The 26,516-nt window shown below is 26.0% G+C and overlaps 1 protein-coding gene across 2 annotated transcripts; it reads right to left on the minus strand.

Moving 5' to 3' along the window:
* Nucleotides 1-689: 689 nt before the first annotated feature.
* On the minus strand, nt 690-20,392 carry LOC129972260 (vesicle-associated membrane protein 1-like). Of its 2 annotated transcripts, none has more exons than XM_056086327.1 (7): nt 20,268-20,392; nt 17,224-17,365; nt 15,111-15,189; nt 14,326-14,405; nt 10,211-10,262; nt 8,458-8,567; nt 690-5,003 (listed from the first exon to the last, which is right to left on the minus strand). In XM_056086327.1, coding segments are annotated over exons 1-6 (372 nt in total). In that variant the 5' UTR covers nt 20,270-20,392; the 3' UTR covers nt 690-5,003; nt 8,458-8,550. The 2 variants fall into 2 exon arrangements, with proteins under 2 accessions (XP_055942302.1, XP_055942301.1); XM_056086326.1 differs by having other exon boundaries at nt 8,454-8,567.
* Nucleotides 20,393-26,516: the final 6,124 nt, after the last annotated feature.

Raw genomic sequence — 26,516 nt, forward strand, 5'->3', positions numbered from 1 at the left:
AATCATATTCATCTAGATCTTAGATTCTTCTAATATTTTTTTTAAATTAATTTTTAATATGCATTTTTACTTCCAACAATCTGGCAGCTATACAATTTACATATTATAATTAAACATTTTTTTAAAAATTTTAATGAAAAAGTATGAATTGTTCACAAAAAAACAAAATTATATAAAAGTGCTTGGAAAGAAAGTACTTCCCTTGGTCATTTGCCCTAGTATATACATGTAAAATACCAAAAAATGCTATTCACTAATTAAGGCAGGAGGGAAAAAAGAAAAAAAAAAATTACTTCTGGAATTTGCTTAGGTTCGCTTCACAAAAATTACTATTCGAAATTATTATTTTACTGAATTTTCAGTTGCAACTCTTATATGCTACAAGCATTTTAAAATCTTGATTCTCAGAAAATAACAATAAGCAATATATATAATAAAAACCTCTTAACCTTATCCCAATTCACAACTAAAAAAACTTCTAATGGTGAGAAAGTTACAGTTCTAATTAACCTCTAGTTAATTAATAAATTTTTCTCTATGACAGGACTGTTCTTTTCTGGATAACATTTGTGCAGCATGTAAATAAAATTTGACAAGACAAAACATATCACAAAGGTATGGTTATAAACAATGGTTTAAAAAAAATCACACGACATCAAAGAATTTTTTATAACATTTTAATAGAGCAGATGAAAACCAACGTTATTAAATGTATGATTAAAAATAACAAATGTAGTTAAGTGTATAATACATCCAACTCCAATACAATTCTTAAAATTTCTAAGAACAAAAACAGACATCCAAAGCATAGAAATAAATAAATAAATAAGAAAGCAAGGCAATGAATTTCCAGTCTGTATACACATATCACAGGAAAGGATTAAAAAAATAGAGAACTTGACTAGTTTATAACTAAAATCATATGCAAAACGTCTATTTTGTGCATGTTTTCATTCTTTAACAGCACTCTTTTAAACAATCATATCTACTTTCTACTTCTAATTCCCAAGAGAAACTCGCTCATTGGATGAAGGCAACATTTCTGTTGGTTTCCTAAACTTCTTCAAAATCAACAATGAACTTATTAATAGTATAAATCCATAACACCCATATATAAAATTATTTAATAGTTATTTAGGCATTAAAAATGAAAAATGGGAATAAAATAAATATTTCTAAAATTGTTTCCAGATTTAAGAATAGCAGCATTTAAACCAGAGAAATAATAATCACAGCCACAAACCGATTATAACCGATACTAAAACAATAAAATTATTTTTCTCCAGAAACAAAAATTAAAAAATATAATTCATTGCATTGTAATGATATTACATTATATTAATCTTCCAATGAATACATTTTTTTCAAAGAAAACAGGCAATGCCAATGTAATATAGACTTTTTTTTTTTGCATAATCATAGTAGATTTAGAGAAAATTTTTAAAAAATTCTATAAGTGAGAGTTGGAAAGTAATAAGAGAAAAAGTAAAGTCATGAATTATTGTATGCCACTAATTTGATCAGTAACTGATCTTACATATTTTTTCTAAAATTAATATTAATGCTTTCTAAGCATTGCAATATCCGATTGATTTCAGAAAATTTACTTGAATAGAAAATTTTCTATTTTATTAAACTTTAAAACAAAATTTAGAAAAAAAAATATACTAAAGACTCACAGTTGTAATACAGGAACATCAGAACAGTCTCTACACTAAATAATATGCAACTTTTAAGTACGAGATAAAATATTTGTTGCAGGTGCAGCGACCACAAGTTCAAAATAAAATCACAAAACTATCAGGCAGTGTCTTCATACATGATCACAGCAATTTTACTCTATGCTCAGTACACACACATTTTAAAATCACAGTTAAAATTAAAACACACATGAACTTACTAGATTGTAAATAATAGAATAATATCTTCCTTATATGGGGAAGGTTACTAAAAAATACACGTTCACATTTCAAGAAATAAATTCACATCAGTTTGAATAAAATGAACAAAAGAAAAAAAAACTTTCTACAAGATAAACTATTTCAACAACAGATCTTTACTATTATGGAAATATGTATAATTCCACGAAGATATATTTGTAGAAAATAACATAATTCTAACAGAAAATTTCTGCTTAAAGAGAAAGCTGCTACAGATTTCAACGAAGGTAGTATAGTGAATGAAATATTATGTACATGCAAATACATTAGGAGGGGAACCAATACTCATAGGCAAACCATTTCAAAATTCATTAACAGAGAGTTAAAAGTTTAAGATTAAAACAGTTTGATTGTCCTAAGATTTTATTATTTGCATATAATGCATGCAAGGGAGGCAGAAAATAAAATTGTGGTTATTATTTGTATACTTTAATTAAAAGGCAAAAAATTATCCCTGCACTAAATAACAAAAATTATAAAACAATTCTCTTAATAATCAATAATATGAAAAAAATAATCTCCAAATTCTTTTCAATAAACATTAAATGTTTAACTATGTCCTGAATAAATAGGTAAACACATGTATATTATGCAATTCCCTTCATAATAAATTTAAGAAAATTTTTATATCTAAGTAATAAAGAGGAGGGGGGACAAAAGGGAAAAGTATTTGGTTCCAAATGTATTCTTTCATCGCTTAATTTATTTGTTGTTCAGTTAATGATAAATAAAAATAGTTACATTTTAAAAACCAAAGAAATATTTGGTTATTACTGCATAAAATCTTATCAATATATAACAATAAATGCATATAAAATAATGGCAAATATATAATGATAAATGTATAAAAAAAAATAAAAATATATCACAAATAAAGTATTTTGTTTTATGAGTATTAATTTGTGCAAATGGGAACTAAAAGTAAATCCCAATTATATAATAATAAATATATATAAAATAACAAAAATCCATCACAAATAAATAAAAAAAAAATCTGTCTAATGAATATGAATTTGTGCAAATGGAAATTGAAAGTAAAAACTGCATTTCCATTAAATAAAATGAAACAATATATTTTCTTGAAGTAAAAATGTTAGGAAAAAAGAATAATTCTTAATTGAACCACAAAATCTGATAGCATTTCAGGCACAAAACTTTTCTAGAATAGAAGAAAAACAAATGTGTCAGTGAAACCTGAGATCTCAGAATATCCGAGCTATACAATTTTAGAGAAGGATCAATTAGTTTTAGTTCCTCAACTCAAAATCACACATTTCAGGACAGAATAAAAACTCATAAATCATTTACCACTAAACCAACAGTGCCTATAGCTTGGTGCATGTCAATAACAAATGACAATGATGACTCTGCTCAATTGAAAGATGAAAATCTGATAAATAATGAATAATTAAAACAGTTCCAGTCAAACACTTTTACACTTTAATATAGCATAGTTGGTTTTCAGTCTTATTCCAATTAATATATTTCTGTTTTAAATTGTGTACCTGTTAATAGTAATATTTATCACAATATTTACTTCTGGACACAACTTTCAACCTCATGTACTGCAGTCACACAAATTAAGTTACAGAAGACAACCTCATAAGCACAAAATTTACATGATACAACTGACCATTTAAAAATTGTTAGCTCTCATAAGTAATAGAATTTGATTACAAAATACATTTAAGAATATGTGATTAACCACTCTTATTTAAATAGAAAATGCACTACTACATTTAAACAGACGATGAGAATTTTAAATATTTAATGTAGAAAAATCTTGCAACCAAATTTTATTAAGAAAAATTTATGCATTTTTTCATATTTAACAAACAAACAAACCACCTTAATTTACTTACATGAGCATCTTTGTGAACTCTCTTTAGCAATCAATAGTTGAAATATAGATTTTGACTCAGATTTCAAATACACAAATAAAAAGCAGGACATTGAATAATTAAAAAAATTTAATTCCATGCCTTCTATTTAAGATAATATTTCAATAAAATGCATAAATAAAAACAATGTTCTAGAAGTTTTAAATATCATTTTCATGGTAATATGATTAACAAGCAAGTACACCACACTTTCATCATACAAACGTACATGAATGAAATGAGTTGAAACAAAACATAACTTTTTTTTTTTCAGTTATCTGGAGAGAATACAGGCACATAGATAAGGTACTTGATTCTTTGTCTACACAAAAGAGAAAATTGATCTTGTTAATGTGTAGTTCTAAAAGTTTTCTCAGAAACTCACAAATTTTTCACGACATTTCAGGTGAAGGTGTCTACGGCATCCCTCAAAAAATGGTGAAGAAACATGGCACCAATGACAAGTAAAAATGAAGCATTCCACTATCTGACTATTCCTAAAGAAGAGTAAAGAGTAAACTCTAATACAGCGCAAAAATGCAAGACTCTCGTGTTACACTTTTTTCCAATTTTTTGGCACACAAGAGGTCATTCATTTAAATGCACATAAATGATCACACACATCATTACTAAATGGACTCTCATTTGAAAAATTCAAATTTAAGTCAAGGAATATTCTAAGAATTTCTATGTACAAGAATACATCTCTCATGATTCCCTTGGTGTTGATTTCATTTTGTTTTAAAATTTTGAAGTACAAATTTGGTTTCTACGATTTAATCGCGTTTTCCCACCCAATAAGCTGCCTGTGCCAAAAGAATTTGCCAACTGCAATTGTAGCAATCAAACAAAACAAAAGCAATGTTGTTATCACTTATGCGCATTGGTTTCCAGTTACATCTCATGAGTTTTTACAGAGGAATTCATGACATATACAATCTCCTTGTCTGCCAAAAAAATGGAACAGCATAGTATTCAAATAGTTTATAAGTTTCTTTTTATTTTCAGTCCTGAAGAACTGTCAACTTCTAAAGTTCAGAAAAAACTGCTTTTTGTAATAACACCAATTTCATGCAGATACTGAAGATTTGGAAAGTCTTGAGCACAGGTGCAAGCTTTGCAAGGGTAAAAGGTAGGACTACAATGTCTTGGATCTAACTACTGTACTTTGAATAAAAGTAAGCTGCAAAAAAATATACACAAATTATATTTAAATATGCATTGTACATCCATAGAATTTTAAATTGGTAGCAAAATTACCTACTAAATTACATAAAAAGAAAGTTCAGAGATATGTTTTGTCTCCAGAAACAATATAAAATTTTAAAGGCCAGGATTGCCATATATTTTATTTGTCAACAATTCGACATTTGAAGCTTTATTCTTCAAGAGTAATAATAAATTTGCACTGATGCCCAAAATTTTGAGATCTTTTAGAAAAAGTGTGTTTCTTGGGACTGATGCCTTATATAGAGCTTTCCTTTTAGAATAATATAAAAAATTATTATAATTCAGTACAAGAATTTCCATAAAGAATTTATAATTAAAACAATATTTTAGCAAGTTATATTTAACTCATGCTGTTTTGCACAATATTACCTTCTAAAGTATATGCAACTTGGGCATCTCTGGCATTTGTGTGTGTTATCGATTTCAAGAAAATATATATTGCAAGCACATGGAATAAAACTTTCTTACAAGTGATGCAGCTACTGCATTAAAAGACAATTAATGTAAACAAAAAGTATTATCATGTTAATACATAAATTTATAACTTTTTGTAATACTTATAATGCTGATAGCTAAACAAACTAAATTTTTAACTTATAGTAGCTTGCATGAAAACCAGGTGAATCCACTTTTCTATTAAATAGATTTTGCTGTTCCATATCAGCAAATTAATTTAATCAACAACTTAAACTAACAACAGATTTTTGACCCAGTTAAGGATATTGGACAATTTAGACCTTCCCCAAAATAGAATTTAATTATCATGAAACTATCTTCCTTAGCATAGATTTGAAATATAAAATACCACAGAATTTTTTTTCTTCCCATTTATATTCTCATTAATGACAAAGTCTTGTCATATCTTTTGATGTCATGTAACTGTTTAACTGTGATTCAACAGAAGGTTTAATGTAATTGACATTCAAACATTCTCTAATTCTTATTTTTAAAAACATTGCTCCATAATTTATTTAACATTGTTTATTTTATTAAAAACATTTTAACCATTCATTCAGCATAAAAACAGCATTTAAAAGAATTCCAGCAATTAAATATTTTTTCTAATGAATAAAAATGATTATGCATCAATTTAACCAACTTGTATTTCTTATTTTAATTTCTTGATTACAATTTTTAATTATATATCACTAAACTTTTTGTTCCATAACATTTTTGATTAAAATGTTTTATTTTTTATTTTAAAGTAATATTTCACAAACTAAAGATATAATGAACAAATCAGGATGAGACTTTTTTTCTAAAGATTGCTACAATTGTAGCCTATAATTCATATGCACGCAATGGATAGTATTCAATTTTTGAAGCAGATAGCTAGTGTGAAGATTTGAAGCCATTTTAAATAATAAAATTAGATTTCATTAAAAGTCTTAGTTTCATTTTAATCCATAGAAAATTATGCTATGCATCACTAAAGGGAAAAACCACCAGCAAACTATTTTGAAAGAAATTTTGAGAAAAGTTTTTGAAATGTTTTTAAAGAACTTTTACAATTTTGATACCTTGATACTTTTCTATATTTATATGAAGTTTTAAAAAAAATATTGAAATTTTATTCAAATATTGTTCCTTTACCAACTCATATTTTACTTATAAAAAAGATAAATGCCATTCTCTACACTTTAAATGTTTTCATATGATAGACAGACATATCACACTTCAAACAATATTTATATATATATATAAAGAAGGGAATTCTGTAACAGAAGTGAATTTAAAGAAATGATTAAACCAACACATGTTTAGTAACACAAGCTAAGTTTAAAAAATTTGAAACAATGCATACTGAAAAAAGCATTTCATATTTTTTTACACCACATACCTCAATTTCCTGCAACATAGTTAAATTTATTAATAGAAAAATAGTTAGATAAAACATTATTTTTCATTAATAAATTATAATCAAGATTATATATGTAATGATATTTTAAACTTTAATTTCAACTTAATTAATTTCCAAGATTTTATCTTAATTTAGCCCATAGTAACTTCATTCTAAAATATTCTCTTATTTCGTGATCCAATTCCACTTTCACTACTTAATTAATTCAAGAGAAGCTTCAAACTGCTGAATCAGCTAAATGCCGATACTTTCGCACGCTCGGCGTGAAGGGGTAAAAAATATCCAGTAAGCACATTCTTTTTTAAAAGATCCTTGTGTGTTCCCTTACATGTGATTGACATTCGTCAGAAATCCCTATCAGAATCTTATTAATATATTAGCACTATGAAGAAACATTGTCCCTATCAAAATCTCAGGTTATATAACACAAGGGATAATTTATTTCCCCCTTCTTTCCCACTTCTGCTTTGTGCCGCACTGTGGTGGACGCGCAATGTCCGCGTCTTTGCTTGTAAATAATTATGCTTTCCCGATGTATTAAAAAGAATTTAAAAAGATAAAAAGTCTCTTCACTGTCTTCAAAACTGCATCATGCTTGCCTCCCGGAGAGAATAAATCGAACTTTAAAAATTACTAAGTCTCTTCACTGCTGGTCGCACCTGCATTCTGCTTCACAACAAATAATGTTACATATTAAAGAGCCGACAGGATTCGAATTTGTTACACACACACGCATATTATATATATATATATATATAAATACCACAGTGATTCATGGAGTAGAAAAAAGCAACAACTTTAACAATTTTAGAATGATCAATCTCCACAGACAATCTGTCTGAAAATATACGACAATAGTGGAATTGTTTTCAGCTGTTTAAAGCATTAGGACCTGAATTTTTTTGAAACTCAGCAAGATCTGATAATCCACCCCCCATGAAGCATCCTCCATGAAAAGTACTTCATATCCCCTGAAGCTAAACACTACACATTAAAGGTTTGGTTCATTAACTCTCTTACATACAAAATACATAATACTATTAGTTCAAAATGTATGTTATAATCTTGATAAATTATTAAAACATCCTTCAATAATGTTTTTTTATTATGATTGGTATGAAATAATAAATATAATAGGAATATGAGAAAGCATTTTTCATAAAAATTTGAATAAACATATATCTTTTGATGCCTTTTCGAAATACTGATAAACCAAGCAATGACACTATCATTTGCAAGACAAGATTAAAATTTATCAAAGACTACACTTAATTTATCATTTATAATGCTTCATTCAGCATGTTTTATTTCTTTGCTATATTTACATGAGATTAAAGAGGGAAAAATCTTGCAATAAATTGAAAGTTCTTCTTTAAAGTAATTTTTCTTTAAAAAAATATTGTTTTAAATTATTTCACTGATTATTACACTATTAAAATACTGAAGAACATAAAATAACTCAACTGTTCGACAAGAAAAATTCTAAATAATATACATAAAGTAAAATTTGTAGGATTCTTGATGTTGCATACAAAAACCTACCTACTTGTCTAGTTCAAAGTCCCATTGTAGGTAATTTTACAAATTTTGTAAAGGTGAAACCACGAGAGACAGCAAGAAAATAAAATGTTTGTGGGCATCACATGTAAAGATAGGCTATAAAAATGAAAGCGGCAATTAGAATTTTTTTTTAAACATCACTATTGCAATAAATTGAAAGTAAGAACTTTTTTTTTAATGATCAAATATATATATATCATACCTTAATTAAAAAAGTTTAGTTACAATTATAATGAATGCAATTACTTTGGCTAATTATTGAAAATGTAGAACAAAGATTATTAAAAGTGATAAATTAACTTGAGAATTAAAAATGAAATCATGAACATTGAAAGCAATACTATACCAGATTTAAACATAACTTTGAATGCATCAATATCAAAATAACATCAATCACGTTAAAATGGCTCATTGATAGTCCTATCTCCATACAAACTTAAGATAAAATTTTATTTTATAACTTAAATATTTCATGGAATTATTTCTTTACAATTATATAATATCACTGCATTAGTTTTTATTTCAAATAAACTAATTTAGCCCTACATTTGAAGTTTATCAAATAAATTTCAGTGTAATGATTTTGATGTCTTTATCTAAATTAAAAGTAAAATTTCCAATTAAAACTTTTCATTTTTATAATAATAGTTGATATATTTAGTGTTGATGAGAATAAAATTTTTTAGCTAATAAAAAATGAACAATTTACTCATTTATCAGAAAATTTATATTGAAATTTATTTATATTTAAATATTAGTGAATAAAATTTTTTGTACTTATAATAAATAACAATAGCAAAGGTTAAAATTGCCACATATCAGATTAAAGTTGCATATTGTAAATGTTATATCTGAGAAAGAAAAAATTATTTAAATTTAATTTTTAATAACAGAATTCCAAATATATTCAATTTAATTCAAATTTGCAATTTTAATTAAATATTCATTTTTTGTCTATAATTTCATTTTAATTATAATATGAAAATCTGCTGCATCAAAGAATTTTAAAATCTCATAGATTCCTGAAAAATTACACACTGTATCTGAAATTTTTTTTCAAACATAGAAAACTAATTTTTTTTCCATGAAATATAAATAATTTTTGAAGAAAAATGCAAAATTAAACCAAACATTGTGAGTGGAATCAAAAATATGGGCTTGGAGAATGGAAAAACAATTTTTATACTTTAATTTGATATATTTTCTGACATGCTTTCATAGATGATTCAATATAATCAAAGTTTGGTTTTTAACTGTAAATTTCCCCTTCACATATTAATATATTTCTTTCAGTTGATTTACACACAAGGTTGCCATTTAAATCTGCAAAAAAAAAAAAAAAAAAAAAAAAAAAAAAAAAATCCCTTTGTTGACCCTTTATGTATATTCAAGATACCATGAAATGCGTGAATAGAACTCATGTGCCAATGATAATGGAATATGTTTTTAAGGAGTAGCAAAGGAAAGGAAAGGAAGAAACAACTTAGCATTATTCAAAATAATATATTAAAAGAAAGTTTATATTTTTAAAATAATTTTATCTTTATTTAATAAGTAGAATTTAGCAAGACAAAATTTACATATTGAAAGGAGGCTATATTACCTCTCATGCTCTTTAATTGCAAATCAAAGAAAATTAAAGATTCAGGTGAAACAAAAAAAGAACAGTCAAACTGATGAATAAAAAAGAACAGCAACAAATAAAAACAAAAGAAATGTTATAATAAAAATCCACTCACCTCCAATAACACCAACAACTACTACTCCAATAATTACCATAATTATAATCATCTAAAACATAAAAAAAGAATTTCAACTTATTTCTACTCAGCAAGGAAGAATAATTAACATAATAAGTAATTTAATTAACATTTAATAACTAGATGATTATGCAATAAAAATTTAAAAAAATAATACACAGCTTTATAAAAAGCAATTCTGAAAAATGCAATTTTAATGTATCAATTTCAAAATTCAAATCTTTAAGCTTCCCCCAATTCAAAATTAGTCAATTTACTAAAAACTTTTAATTATCAAAGAATATTCAAGCTAGATGTTTTTGATAAACAATTTCCAGGATTGCACATTTAAAAATTTTAATTATGATTTAAATTCTAATTTCTAATCAATATTCTAAAATAGCAAAAATAGTGAATACATATGAAAATAATAAAGAACAATATTTCCAATCAACTGAAATGCATATTTATTAAATTTATGTCAAAAACTGGTATGTTAAGAATGATAATTATCTCCATTTTTAGTTTTATGAGAAAAAAAATAAAAAAATTTCTATCATTGTTGGCAAGAATTTCTTACCTTTGTTGTTATTATTTTTTTAATTAGCAAAATACACTTTCTGTTGTTTAGAAAGTTGATGAATAATAAATGAACATCTAACAACAATTTGCAAATTTAATATAATTCATGAAAATGAGACTGATTATGAAAACAAAATTAAAATGCAATTATTATATTTAATGTACTACTTCAATGGCCAACTAACTACCTGAATAACAGGTATCAAAAGCAAAAATATGACGACTAATTTTTGAATCGTACAGGATTATAATCAGTTGCATTTTGACATTTTCACACTTTATATCCATACAAAAATTAAATCTATCAATGTAGATTAACAGATATATGCATAAACAAATAAATTTATATTAAAACATGAATAAAATAAAATATACTACATAGATAATAATTAATATTTTTTATAATAACTTGCATATATCAAGAAATAAAAAAAGAGAACTGAAATGCAAATATAATATTAAACACAAAATAATAGACAAATTTTGAACAATCATAATGTTATTCCTGAAAAAGGCTAAGTTGCATTCTAAGTTACTATTATATTATTATAGGAAAGAATGGAGAAAAAAAAAAAAAAAAAAAAAAAAAGGAAAAAAAAAATTATTTAAAAATTTATGTTATTTTTGAAGAATGGAAAGTAAATCAATCAATTAAACACACATTATCTGATTATCAAAATATAATTATTTGCTTTTCATACTATTTTACAAAAACAATACACAATGGCGAATTTAACTTTCCCATATCTCTATCAACACTCCATAACACTTTCAAATACTCAAGCTTCAAAACACAGGGTTCCCACTCTTTTTTCATTTAAAAATTCCAGGCTTTTTTGAAGTTATTCTCATTATTTTTAAGGCAATTTGGAATATAATGATCTAATGTACTATTAACAATTAATTTAACAATTTGTTATAAAAATAGATTAAAACAAAATTTTCAACTACATTATAATAAAATTTTTAGTTTACATTTATAAATAATTAAATTTAACTATGAAGAAATATAAATTTTCAAAATATCAAATTGTATACCGATTATAAATTATACTTCTAAAATTTCTTTTTTTGTCTTGCCTCTGCTACAGATAACCTTAATTCCTTCATGATTGTAAGACAATTTGAATTTTTAGAATATTTCAAATAATCACTTATATTTTTGTTGGGCTATAGGAGATTATTCTTTTAGGTTTCCAACTTAAATTCTTTAATTAAAGAAAGTCCACTTTTCACATCAATTTCCACAATAAAGTATTAAAAAGTTTTTTTCTCACAATTTGTTAATATCTTTTTCTAAATACACATATAAAAACTATCAATACCAACTGTTTCTGATGGATCACATCTCAGAAAGTTTGAAGAATTTGGCATCACTACTTTAATTAGAAAAGAATAAAACTCGGGTAATATTTTTAATTCTGCATTTTTTTCAATAATTCTAGATTCTGTGCTTACAATAAATGAGACAATAGATTATTCAATTTGTTATAATAACCATAAGTATTTCAAGCCAATTTTCTTAGATCAATACAACATAAACACAAAACTATTCTGAAACTGGCAATTTTTCAGAACAAATGTTTAACACAGTAATTTTAAATTAAAAGTATCTTTTTCAGAAACATTAATTATTTTAAAATCATGTTTCTAGTGAATCTAAGGCTTATCTCAAACTGACTTGCCTGCATAATTAGCTTTCGATAATTTATAAGCGCTATTTATGATTTTCAAAGGTACAACTTTAAATGTATCAGATACTAATATTTTGACATAGAAAGAAAAATTTATTTTAGCAGGTCAAATTATCTTTAACCTTTTCTGGGTGAAAGATACATATACACATTCGTGCTGGATTCTCTTTAGGTCTGAACATCACATACATGCATTTGCATTAGAATGAAACAATTTATATTAGATGGTGTTACTAATTAATAGTTTTATCAAAAGATTAATCTCATACATAAATAATTTTCTATTTGAGGATAGATGACAAATGTCTGTAAATCATTAGATTTTTAGAAATATTGACAGAAACGGTTTTTGATGTAAAAGGAAACACATTCATTTTGAAATGGCCATTAAAATTTATATTCTCATTGGGGATAAGATGTTACTAGCAAGAGGTTTACTCCTCTGTTTCATTTGTGCAATCATGGCTAAAAGACTACTTATCTATCTTTCTAAGTGGTGGGAGAGTATAAATTTATGAATGATTGATTTATGGATTTTTCTGATAACATTAATAAAATTTTAAATTATTTATGACAAAACAGACGATTAAAAACATATAAGATGTAATATAAATTGTGTAATGTCAATCTCTACAATGATCATTTTGAGATTTTTCAGATGGCTTTGAAGCATTAAGTATTAAAATTTAAAATATGTACTATTAATTTTAAAAAATGTATCAAATATTTTAATTCTGTTTTTATATACAATACTGTACAATAAAACATAATAAAATAAGTTTTTCATATTTTTAAAAAATTAACTAACATATATTTCTAATTAATTTTTAAAATCATGATAGAAAGTCATTTTTTGTCACATATTTAAAAATTGTTTATTTTCTATGCTAAGAATACTTTTTACTAATTATTTTGTATATTCTTATGTAACATAATTAACATTTGGCTTAATTGGAGAAAATGTTTTTGCCACTGTCTTATCTTAAAACATGTTAGCACCCCTATACCTGAATCCCTTCTCTGAATTCTACCTTTAGTTAATTTTTTTTTCTTTTTCTTTGATACATTCAGTAAAGAAACTTTTTTGATCATGTTTTCGAATTATTGTTCGATATGTTACAATGTTATATATTTATTGATCAATATGTAATTCAACTTTTTATGGCAAAGCAAAAATCTTGGCATTTCTTGAGAAAAGTAAACATTTTATAAGGACCTTTTTTTCAAAATCAAGCACTTTTAAATGCTTAGATATAAAGGTGCTTGGGTTTTAGGGTTTTCAAAATATAAGCACTTTTTACAACAATATCCACCCTGTTATATAATCACAAACTTTATATTTAAGATTGCATATTTTACATAAATAGAGATGAGAAGCACCTATTAATATTACTTTTTTCTAATTTGTTTATTTTCAGTGTTTTTTTCCCAATTTGACAATTAAAAGTTACATCTTTATAATAATAAATTCAATTCTTTATTACATATTTATAATTTATATCAATCTTCCATATATAAAATCTGCTGATGAATTTACACTCTCCATATCATAGTTAGAGTATTTTTTCTAATTTAAGTGCATGTAAGAGCTTAAAGTGCATGTGTAAGTGCATTTACAACAATCGCTGACTTTTAAATTACTACAATTGACTTAAAAAAATCTAAAATTCAATAAATCAGCCATATTTATAATCACAAATGGAATAATTGAGTCTTTAGTCACTGCTTGTCTGAATTTGAAGTCTCTTAATAAGGCATTTTATATTTACGACTCAGCTTTTTTATAACTCTTTACATATTTAAACAAATATGAAGAGTAAGGTTTATAATTTGATATACCTTGCAATTTTTCCACCAGAATTTTCTCTTCAGCTTTCCTGCTTGCTGTTCAAATTGTGAAGCACCTTGCTGTAACGCTTCTAAACATACAAATGATATTTGTTAATAAACGTGATAGAAATGAATATTCCATTAATCATATACCTTAAAAATCATGCTTAATCAAACATAAAATGCTCGCAGTTCTGAAGAATATTTCTGTGGAGTCCACATTACATAATAACACACACAAAAATTGCATAATCTAATGTAGGCTTCAATTATATAAAATGAATAACCCTGGTTATTATAAAGAACAGGGGAGGTCAGAAAGTAAATTTCAATTCCAAATGGATGCTTTTTAAAAAAATTTATTTCACTAGTGTTTTTGGCAGATACAAAATCAATGTTCAATTACATACAGATAATTTAAGACAAAGTACAACTTCAATTAAAGAACAATTTTATAAAAATGTGTAAATGAAATTTATTTCCACCCATGAAAAAGCTCATAATTATGAATAGTTATTTACACTTAGGAATACATATCTTAGATCTGTTTGAAAAGTAATCACAGCATTTAAAAAATTTCTCATAAAGTGGAAAATAAGCTGCTACTTTATGCCAGTTATAAAAGTACACTTTAACATTGTCAACTCCTCTTTTATATTTATTGAATTACTTTCTTCACAAACATAGAATTTTATTTTTCCTTGCTTGAACTTATATAAACATACAACATGTTTACTAAGATTAATTTAGGTCTAATATTCACAGCTAAATTCAGGTGAAGAAGAGCAACTTACCGGCTCTATCATCCAATTCTGATAACTTTTGATCTCTTTCCAAAACTTTTTCCACATTTGTACGCATGATATCTACAACCTATTTTTTTTTTTAAAGAAAAATGTTAGGATTAGTACTGTATTCATTTGTTTTCAAAACATTTTATTCATAAAAGCATTTAAAAAACACTTCTTTTTATTAAAAAAATGAATATAAAAATTTATTTATCAAAAATAATAATAAAAATGAAATCAAAATTTGTATTGATTTTACGGCATATTGTGCCATTATAACATTTCAAGGATAAGCAAGGAATCTTTAGCCAATAGTTTGGAGGTTACAATTATCCATACCAAGTTTTATCATTTTAAAATCAAACACAGGCAAATAAAAAAAATATATATTATTATTATCTATACTTATAAAAGGAAAAATAAAAATATGTATATCTGCACTTCAAAGCATGAATTTTGAAATCTAATGTTAAATTTTCTAAAAAATATTTTGTTGTTTCGGATGAATTTTTCGCATGTATTTGCGTGCAGAATCAATTCTGGCGATTCTGATTAAAAAAAAAAATGTTAATCAGGGGACAAAAATTTTATTCATAAGGATTCAAATTAAGAAATAAAAAATCACAAAAATCCTTTTTATATAATTTAAATTCTAATGGTATCATCTGCAGCTTTTATTTACCTTTTTTTTTTTAAACAAAACCTAAACAGAATTAAAAAAAAAAAAATGAAAAAAAGTTATTTAATTTTTTTTTTATCATGAAGAAAGACATTCAGAATTAATATATTTCTGAACTTCATAACTTTATATCAAATTGTGATGCCATAAGTAAGTAATTGCAAAGTAATTTGCAATGCCATACTAGACTATATTTACTGAGATATTAAAAGGAAACAAAAGCACAAGCACAGATAAAGCACAATGCTTCATTCTATATTTTCGAAATCCCATTCAAAACAGTTCCAATATTTAATGCTTTTCTGTTCCTTATAGATATTTTATAAAATTCACAAGAAGAGAACTTAAAATATACAGCAACAACCAGAAGAACTGAAATTCTAATTTTCTGTAAAGTATAATATCACACTGAAATATTAAAAATGAATCTTCATAACAATTGCTTCAGTTTTTGTTATAAGGGAATTGCTCAATATGTCACAGAATTTTGTTTCATTTCAAAAATTAATTGAAGAAACAGAACAGTTTTTCCAAATAAGAACAAAATCTACCTTGGTAATTTCTGCAATTAATAACAGCTTTGACCCTTTAACTTCCTAAGTAGTCAAAACGATTTTTTTTTCAAAATTTCATGTTTAAATTTAAAGAGAAAATTCATGTTTAAAGTTTTTTTTTCAAAGTTAAATGATTTTTAAGATTTGATTAAATTTAAAAAAAATGGTTATTGACTTCAAAAGCTATTTTTTTTAAACCTTAGAGCTTTCAGATAAAAATAATTAGGCATTCAGACAATTAATAAGTCATCTGTTTTCAGAGTAATAAAAATCAATTAAAGACACTCATTTAAATTTATTAAATAAAACAAATTAGACTCTCAAAACTATCTTGTCATATGGAAAAATCATTAGATACTGGAAAAGAAAATATCTCTGGTAACACACAGTGCAAGTAATCCAAAGAGCAGATAAGAGCAAATTTAAATTCAAAACTTAAAAATTCTTCATCTGATCCATCAATTTGTTCAGGATCACTTAGATATGGAAATTATTTTTTGCAGTGAAACCTATAGTTTTTGTAAATACATTTTTGATGCGAGAGCTTGTTATGTATATGAAATTGATTATTTTAAATTGTCATCTCATCAAACTATTCACTTTTCTAATCTCTTCTTGCCACTTATGGAGTTCTCTATTCAAATAAATTCAAGTGCATCACATACATTGCTGTAAGAGGAGATATATCCTCCATAGTGATTAATTTGACATTTAATAAATAGATTTTCCAAGAAATTAGTTCTGTAATAGGACGAATATTTTAATATTCTCAAAATATTATATTTGCATAAGCTTATACGTATAAGGAAGTCAGTAATATATCATGTTTAAAAAATAATCTACTCCAAAATATTACAAAAAATGACAAATTAAAGAGAAGCAATACCTCATTAACTTGGGCTTGCGTCTGTTGTATTCTTCTAGAAGCGGCTTGGTGTTGTGGATTGGGCTGCCTAGGTGCTTCTCCCCCTTCAGGTGGTGCACCCTCCTGCCCTGCTGCGGGAGGTGCAGTTTCTGGAGGAGCCGACCTTAACACAAGAAAGAGGAATTATTTATAAACAAGCTTTCTTTTATTTTACATGTTTATAATGATAAAACTGCTATGTTATAAATAAGCCACAAAACAAAGAGAGAGAGAGAGAGAGAGAAAAGGATGAAATGATCTTTGATAGAAACTTAACAAATGAGTGCTTTTCAATTCTAGAGATTAAAGAAAATGGAAAAAGAAATTAATTTTAGCACATATTCATATTGAATTTTAATATGCTTTTAAAAAAATTGCAAAAAGACATTTACATAAGGAAATAATATGTATAAGAGTTAAGCAGGAAATTTATGTGCTATTTTAACGAAAATCTAATGTTATTTCTTAAAAATAAAAAAAATAAAATAAAAAAAGATTCATAACATTTAAAACTTTAAAAAATTCTTTAACAAGTCACAATTTATAACCTTAGGTCAATAAAAATGATTAAAAATGGCTAAAAACTTATGATATTTCATATTATTAAGTGTATTGTCCCCCATGTAAATAAGGAAATGCTATTAATGAAAACAAAATCTTCAAAACGAGAATAATACAATACCATATGGCAAGGTAATGATTTTCTTAATTTTATTTAAAAATCAAAAGAAAAAAAAAATGTATAAATGATTTATACATCAGACAAATACAACCAGAAACATGTTTTTATTTCTTTTAAATCAGTATAGCCATAAACATGATTGGCAAGCAACTTATAATATTTTATACTTGTTTCTATCATTTGAATAATCTTTATGAGAATATTAATATAATCACCAAGTTCAAAAGTAAAGGATTAATATTTATCTTAATGCTATATAAGTTATCAAACATCTTTATCTTAAAATGTTATATAATTTTAAAAAGATTAAAGAAATATTATAATGTGCATATTAAAATTTTTGATTCTTTTATTGATTATTTATTGAACAATAATTTATATATTTTCTGTCAAAAATAAAGGACTTAATTAACAATAAAGAATTGGCAATAATTTTTGTTGTGGATTTACATTTGGTGAGTTTTGACTCTTTCACCACTAATTAATAGGTACCACAATAAAATTCAACCAAGTTATTTCACAGCACATTCTATTTTATAAGCATTTTTTTTTATAAAGACATATGATTTCAGACTTTAATTGAATAGATATATTTGATGCAAGACAGAAAAAAAAATTCTTTATAAAAATATTTAGTATAATTTCTAAAATATATAATTAATACAAGATTTCCAAAAATTGATTTTTCTTAAGAGGCATATAAAAAGGAAAGAATGAATTAACTCTTCCTTTTATATGGCCTCTAACTAATATATATATATATATTTGGTTTATTTGAATTTCCTATTAACTTGATTTTTATTACTTTTGTCTCAATTCATCTGTGTTTTAGATGTAGCTGCATTTGCGCTCTCTAAATACTATGATGCTTTTCCTGTTCCATTTTTGGTTTTAGTTTGAATAAGAAATAATTTCTAGTTGATTCTGAAACTATTTCGTTTCATTTTCAAAATATTTCTTACTTTGATTGGTTACTTATATATATATATGAAACCATGATCTCATTTAATATTTTATCTTACAGCCACATGCAATGTTAACTGAAGCTAAAATATTAATTATATAAATCCAAAAGTAGATGGAAAAAAAAATCACTTAAAAATCATCATGTTTTTATTAGAAACAAAAAATTTCATAAATAAAACAAACTATAAATAACTGCAACCATAAATTCATTATTTTAACATTCCAGCTTAAAAATTTATTTATTCACTTTGCGGTTTCTCAACTGAAATACTAAACATAGAATTTCAAGGATGGAAAAGATAAATGTAAATTAAAGTTCCTAATATTAAATTACGAGATTACATTTTTCTACTGATTGAAATGATACAATCTTTTTAAGTTTCATTTACCAAAAGTATAAAAGGCTGGTCATCAGCATCATATAATTCGTCGAATGTATATAAAAAAAATTCAAAAGAAAGCTGGTAATTAAAAATCAATAAGCAAAGTTCAAATGTAAAATTGATTTTGAGACTGATATTAAAAAGTTATGAATTTCAAGCCAGATTGTTTAAGTAAAATGTCATGATAATTTCTGAAGTTATATAAATTTTAAATGAAAAATAATATACAATAATCAAGGAAATACTTTTAACAAAATATATTTTATCAACAGTAAATTTTAAGTTTAATGCGATATGAGCTTAAAACCAGTTTTAATAAGAAAAGTACTTAAAAAGTAATAAAATAATTACTAGTAATATTAAAAAAAAAAAATGCAATATATATCTTTGTTTTAACATGAATTTAAATGTTGACTTTGTGGATCATTCAAATGATATAAAAATAGAAAAATTGTAAATGTATAGAAAAAACTAAAATATTTAAAGTCGGTACTCAAGAACTAGATCTGTATAGAACTGAACAATTAAGTTTAAGTTGCGTGATATAAATTCCTTTTCTCTTTTGACAGATGACACTTAATGGCATCCAAATCTTTAAAATAATTAAACTGTAATTCAAATAGAATAATTTAACCATAAACACATAAAAAGCTTTTATTCTTATTTAAAATAAAGAGGCTTATTAATTTATTTTTTATTCAAACTTTTCCAAAGGTCATCACGAATATAAAAAAAGAAAAAAACCATCAAGTAAAAAAAGAGCAAATATGGTATGAAATATTTCTGTTATTTCCGTTTGCAGAAATATCTAAAAGTAATTGCATATGGAATAAAGGGAATGTACATTAACTCAACAAGAATTGAAACATAAGCTACTAAATTAATCAAACATTCAATATTAAATGATATCGCCCTGCATTTCAGATCAATACAAAATCTTTACATTCAATATGCACTTAGATATAAAACAATTAAAGCTGATTTGTGAAACTTACATTTCTGTAAATTTTTGTTAAAACTTAGTAGAAGGTAAGGGAAAACCACAATATTTAAATACACAAAACTATACAAACAAGAAAGCGGTAAGTAGACAACACTGCAGTCTCTGACACGCAATGACGTAATGAACGGTAGTAAGTGGAAGTTATAGTTATTTTTCAGTTATCCATAACTAACAAAATATTCACATTAATTACCTTATTAATTAAAAGCAGCAATGAATTTCTCATTCATTTATACAATTAATGCATTTTTAAAAACTAAACGAATAGTTTTATTAAATCATTTACAAAAATAATGCTTACAGTATATTTGCCTTTTAACCACTAGCTAGATGACTATTCCATTACTTTATTTGAAATGTCTTTGGTTATGGAAAAAAAAAAAAAAAAAAAAAGTGTCACAAGACATGATGCTCATAGCTTAAATTCATTTATCATATCATTTTAATATTTTTCAAAGACATTTAAGAATTACAAAATGAAAATTTTAACACACTGTGTTCGTGTGCAGATAAATTAAGAGAAAATAATTACATTTTCAAAATTTATATTTTTCTGGCTAATAAAATGTGTTGCAATGTAGCGAGTGAGTTTATCATCTTCCCGCAAGAGTGTCACAGCCAGTGCGAGAGCAATATTCACATAGGAGAGAATGGAGAAATACACTGCAGTTGGTAATTCGCATATAATTGTTTTCGGTAATTTAAAGTATGTGATGTGGCTTTTGGTCACATATAAAGAATCTCCCCATTCAATGCACATAATTATTAGTCATGGGAAATAATTCAAAGCAAATTAACTTTTTCGAATTTTTTAAAATGTCCACTGGTTGTACAAAAAAGAACTTTTCTCATTTCATATATAATTATACTTATTGAAAATTGGTCAGTGGAAAATAATTATTAAATTTATTACTACACAACTTAAGTGCGCGGAGTTCGTCCTTCACCCCTAAACATTGACCGATGTTTGCACTCTTATTTCTCATGCAGTTGGATAATTAATTACATTTTAAAGTTTATTTAAAAGAAGAAAAAAGTGCACTACACTGATTGAATGTAACATACATTATTCTTTGATGTCAATATGTACCACTGATTGAAAAAAAAAATTATGCTGACAGATTTTGAAAAATGAGACGAAGGAAAGAAAGCAATGTTGAAAGCATGCTTCAAAATATCTTTTTTATACTGAATCTACTATATGAAATTTACTAACAAAAAGCGTGATTTATTATGTTTGGTATAACACTAAAATGAGGAAACGCAAAACAAATTTTTAATTTAGAAAAAGGAATGCAATTTAAAGATATAAATGTCAGCCAAAAATTTCATGAAGTATCGCTTCACAAATATCTGTGACTTCATTCGAAATTTAAAAATAATCTCGAAATTTAAAAATTATCTTACCAAATTATCTTCCAAATATCAAAAGATAAAATATATCATGGATAAAACGATCTTAAAACAAATAAACTAATTTCATACATATATAAATTCATTGTGAAGAAACTAATTTTTAGAATCTACATTTTAAGAAAATTGTGAAAAAAATTATTAAAAACTCTTGAGATTATCTTACTTGTGTTAGAATTCTGTTATTCTTTTAAAAAAAAACTATTCGACTTTTTTCAAGAAAAATATCAGCTATTAAATATTTATTATTTTCCTTTTTCAGGAATGAAATATTCCAAATACTGAATATTTTCAGGATAATCTTTAAATTATGTGCTGAAAATTTACTCATTACAATGTTTTTTACACTATACCAAGTATAATCAGTTAGTACAAAATTGATTTTGCTAGGAGTTTTAGGATAACTGAAATTTTTACTTCTCGACAAGTAGGTGTTAATTATTAATAATTTAATAATACACATACATGTTCTATTTACTGTATAAATGAATTTTTTCTTATGGAATCAAAACCCGTCTTTAGAAACGTAGGTGTTCAGATAATCGAGCATCTAATTACACATCGTCTTTCTCGCTATTGTAACTTCACCTTTAAATTGTCTATATGAATTAACCAAATATTAGACAGCGTCTTTCTTCAGCTTCCAACGGTAGAAGAAAAACATGTGGTTAAATATTTAATGACACAGTGAAAGCTGTTTTAGTTTCATTACAAAATTACTCTTAATCATTTTTTTCAAAGATATGCTATTATTTTTTTATTATGTAAGCTCTGTCCCAAAAATATAAACAAAAGTATAGAATACAGTTCGTAGCAAAAACAAGAATGGGTTAAATTTTCTTCACATGTGCATAATTATAAACACAACATCAAAGAATTAATAACAATTAGGGTTAATTTATTATAAAAAACAACAAATGTTGAATTTGTGTAGGAAAAAAGAAAATAGGATGTCCCATAATATGAGCCGTTTATTTTGAAAATGGGGTAAGTTCATTTTTTGTTATTGCGAGATATTTAAAGGTTTGCGCTTCAATAAATTTAAAAATATAGGTAAGTGTTAATGGAGGTATTTTTTGCATTTTGTGGAACCAGAAAATGTAAGTTTATTATCCAAAAGTGTTTACAGTACTGAAGAGTTCCATTATAACTAAATGAACTTGCCTCACTTTCACAATTAAAGAATTATTGCAATTATTCATTTAATTGGGAAATAATATTTCAGTTGCATCAGTCTTTTTTTAAGAATTAAAACAAAATATTATTCAAATTTTTATAAATATTTATTCATTTCATATAAAGGGAAGCAAAACCAAGAATATTCTAGTAGAAAATATAACATAACAAACAATTCAGTTTTATTAAGAATTTCATTGAAATTATATATTTCAGTTTATACGTAGGTATAATCAATTTGAATTTTATTCGTTTTAACATTTTAAAAAATTCATGAAGAACGGGAGGTATATATGGTAATGGCATTTAAATGCCTCATATCCTTGCATTTTTCAGATGTAATAAATCTCCTTTTTTTCTTACATACAAGATAATTTTATATTTCTGAAATTACTTGAAATTATTTACCTTCCTCGTTGTGTTAACAAATCGATAATTTTAAATTCAAAATCTTGTTCTATCGAAGTTTTGTTGAACACTTTGTACGGTGCACCCCTTGTAAATCTGATCCAGCATATAGTTAATTAATTCACGGTTTCTCCATCGGTATTTTTCTTTCTTTTTAAAACCACTTTCTCCAGAGATTGGGTTAAAAATAAATTTCCATGTTTAATTTCATGTACTAAAATTTTATTATGTTTTCGACATTGTATTACTTTATAGTAATACTGGAGAATATGCAAGGAACTGGCTTCTGGATTGAATAGTTACTGGATAGTTCCACTCCAAAATCACGATCGCTCGGTAGAAATGAATGTCCTGACAATAAAATTTGTGATCAATGATATTTATTTCTTTGTCACTGGACTGAAAAATCGGTGATGAAAACATTATTATCGACACACAAAATTAAGATATAATTTTTATTATTTATAAAATACAGTACAACCACCGATTTTCAATATCAAAAATAGATAAATATAAATACACTAGATTTCAGACATGATGTCAAACGGCCACATTTCCTTCACCATAGAGCAACTGGAGCTAAATTTTGCCCTAATATGTTCGGTCAAATATAATTTCAATCTAAGATGGACTTGCACCACTTTCAAAATAAACAGATTTTCAATACTGTTAAGAGCTAAAACTTCCATCTCCAAAATACTAGAATCTAAATATTTTTTTTACTATAAATATTTTACTCATAAAAAGATCATAACAAGTTTTATCTATAATTGCCATTATCTCCATTTTTTTTCAAAAATGGACTTGCCCCACTTTCAAAATAAACGGCTCATATATACAGTGTTTGTTTTATGGATTATATTTAAAGTTCAGGAACACAATTAAAAATGTCAGCATTTAATCTTGTTTCCATTACCTTTAATCATTTCAAATACACGAATAATTATATAATCCCAATATTAAATATTATTCCATTATTATAATTTTAAATTTTAGCAATGTAGTACTTAATTATTTAATTTAATTTTTTAATTCGCAATTTAGTACAATTTATTTAATTTTCGCAAAATAGTACTTAAAATAAATATGAAAAGTCCATTATTTATTTCTACGGACCATTCCCTGAGATTTCAAATACTCATGTGACTAACTTCCGCCATATGAAACTCTTGCACTTTGACAAATACTCATCATCATGAACACCAATGGAGTGAAGACACTCCAAATTGGATTTAAAGAGAGATAACAAATCAGAATTACCGTGATATATAATGGATGATTGCATAATTGATCCTTTCAAATATTCACCGCTCTAATTCATCTCGTCATTTCTATTGCCAGGATGCTGAATGTGGATGGGGAAGGAGAGGCCGCTAGAAGTATTCGCTAGTAAGGTGTTCAATCAAGCAGCTGGAGTGAATGGTCCTGAATAACTTACTTTAAAGTATATGCTTATACTTGCTCTATTTGTCTTACTAAAATTATTTTTTTAGAACTATTGCTGCGAATCCATTATGTTGCTTCCCAGCATTGTTAGTTCTATCGTAGAAAAGATAGTTTTATGGTCAGTTCTATTGGATGCTGATAAGTTGATGGATCAATGACCTCCGGGCTTGCCAACCATTTAGCAACTTGGCAATGAATTTGGCGACTTTGGTGACAAAATGAATAATACTAGAATTTTCTGGAATTTTGGAGATAGGATCAATAGGAGGCGAATTTACTAGAACCTTCTCCTCCCTGCTCCGAAAGCTATAAAAGACTGACTGTCCAAGCCGAAGTCAATCACATAAAGTCGTATAATGAGACAACGATGAATTAGTTGGGTCAGTCCAGCGAAGCGAAAGCATTAAGTGGAGCTCAATCAATTCTTAGTGGATTGAGAATTGGTACAGTGCGCCGAGCTGTGGAGACAAGAAGCAGCATCGTGGCGTGTGCGGAGTAGCTAGTAGTGCAGTTAGTGAGTCAGCAGTTGGGTACAGCTGAAGCGAGGAGACAGTGGAGAACTGCATGCGTTTGGAGAGACCCTTAGTGAATAGCTATGTTGATTCCCTCCTACTGCTGAATTCTATCTGGCAGCTTTGTGTGCTGTGGTTATTGATTACTCCCAATTATAATTTGTGGGCTGCTGTTAGTTCTAAGTGTGCTGTTCTGTATTGCTTGTGTACGGATCGGCTATGTTATGTCATCTCCGTATTTGTGTTAATAAGGGTCGTTACTTATTATTGAAGCCTGTTGACTGTTACATCATATGCCCATTTTAAGCGAACTAGTTCTAGTCTAGAGGAATTAATACTTTGTTCATAACAGTATATTAGTTGAAGAAACAGATTTTAGTTCAATTTTTTGTTTGAACTTTAATGATACTCTTTATAAATTTCTAAGAATCCCCCATGGTTTCTTTGGTCATTTTCTTTCTACTGTTCCTTAAATATAAATATTTGTTATAAAAATACCGATGGAATTTTCATTCTGGTCTGCTTTTCTGTTACCTTGAAGAAGCTATGAAAGTCAGCTACATTGATGTCTAAGACTAAATAATATAATTTTACTACATGAGAATTTAATTTCTAGAGCCAATGTAAATTTTAATTCATTCTTCCTTTTCTCCCCACTGTGTTTTTTTATACTGATTTTCATTTAATTTTTATACAAGAATTTTAAGTTATTAATATTATAGCAAACTGAAATTACAAGACATTTAATAACGGGATTGCTTTCAAAAGATTTGGTTTATTATTTCCCATGAAAAAAATTAATTTAAATTTACTATTGTTCTAAAAACGGTAAAAAAATCAAAACATGTTGGTATAACAAATTCTCTAATATGAAGCAGAGATTTTGACTCCTGAGTCATTCAGTCAACGATAGAACAAATTGAAACATATTGATCCACAAGAAAATTTGGAAGCATAAAAAGAAAAAAATCCAAGGAGTAATGATCTGAAATATAAACGGCAGTTGATAATAATGCTTTTAAATACAGTTCTTATATCAAACGAACCTAAATTCCCTAAAGATAAAGGAGGAAATATCTTGGACTTCCGGATCTTTTAGGCTGCCTATATGTGATAATACTGCTGTGCTTTGTAGCCCATATTTTACTTCAAGCTTACATATTAAAATATACAACGTAGCGAATTTCAGTTGGAGTTTGCGCTCATTTTGGAATACCAGCAGGAATTTACTTACTGAATAGTGTTCAAAAGATTGCATTCTTTTGAGTTAGAATTTAGGGATAGAT

Source organism: Argiope bruennichi, chromosome 6 (genome assembly GCF_947563725.1).
Source record: "Argiope bruennichi chromosome 6, qqArgBrue1.1, whole genome shotgun sequence".
NCBI classification, from domain to species: Eukaryota; Metazoa; Arthropoda; class Arachnida; order Araneae; family Araneidae; genus Argiope; species Argiope bruennichi.

Excerpts from the sequence above, each read along its gene's own strand:
- LOC129972260 (XM_056086327.1), bottom strand. Across the intron at positions 15,190-17,223 it reads CGCAAGCCCAAGTTAATGAG|GTTGTAGATATCATGCGTAC; the intron begins GTATTGCTTCTC and ends AAAAAAAAATAG. Across the intron at positions 10,263-14,325 it reads TCTGGTGGAAAAATTGCAAG|ATGATTATAATTATGGTAAT; the intron begins GTATATCAAATT and ends TTTATGTTTTAG.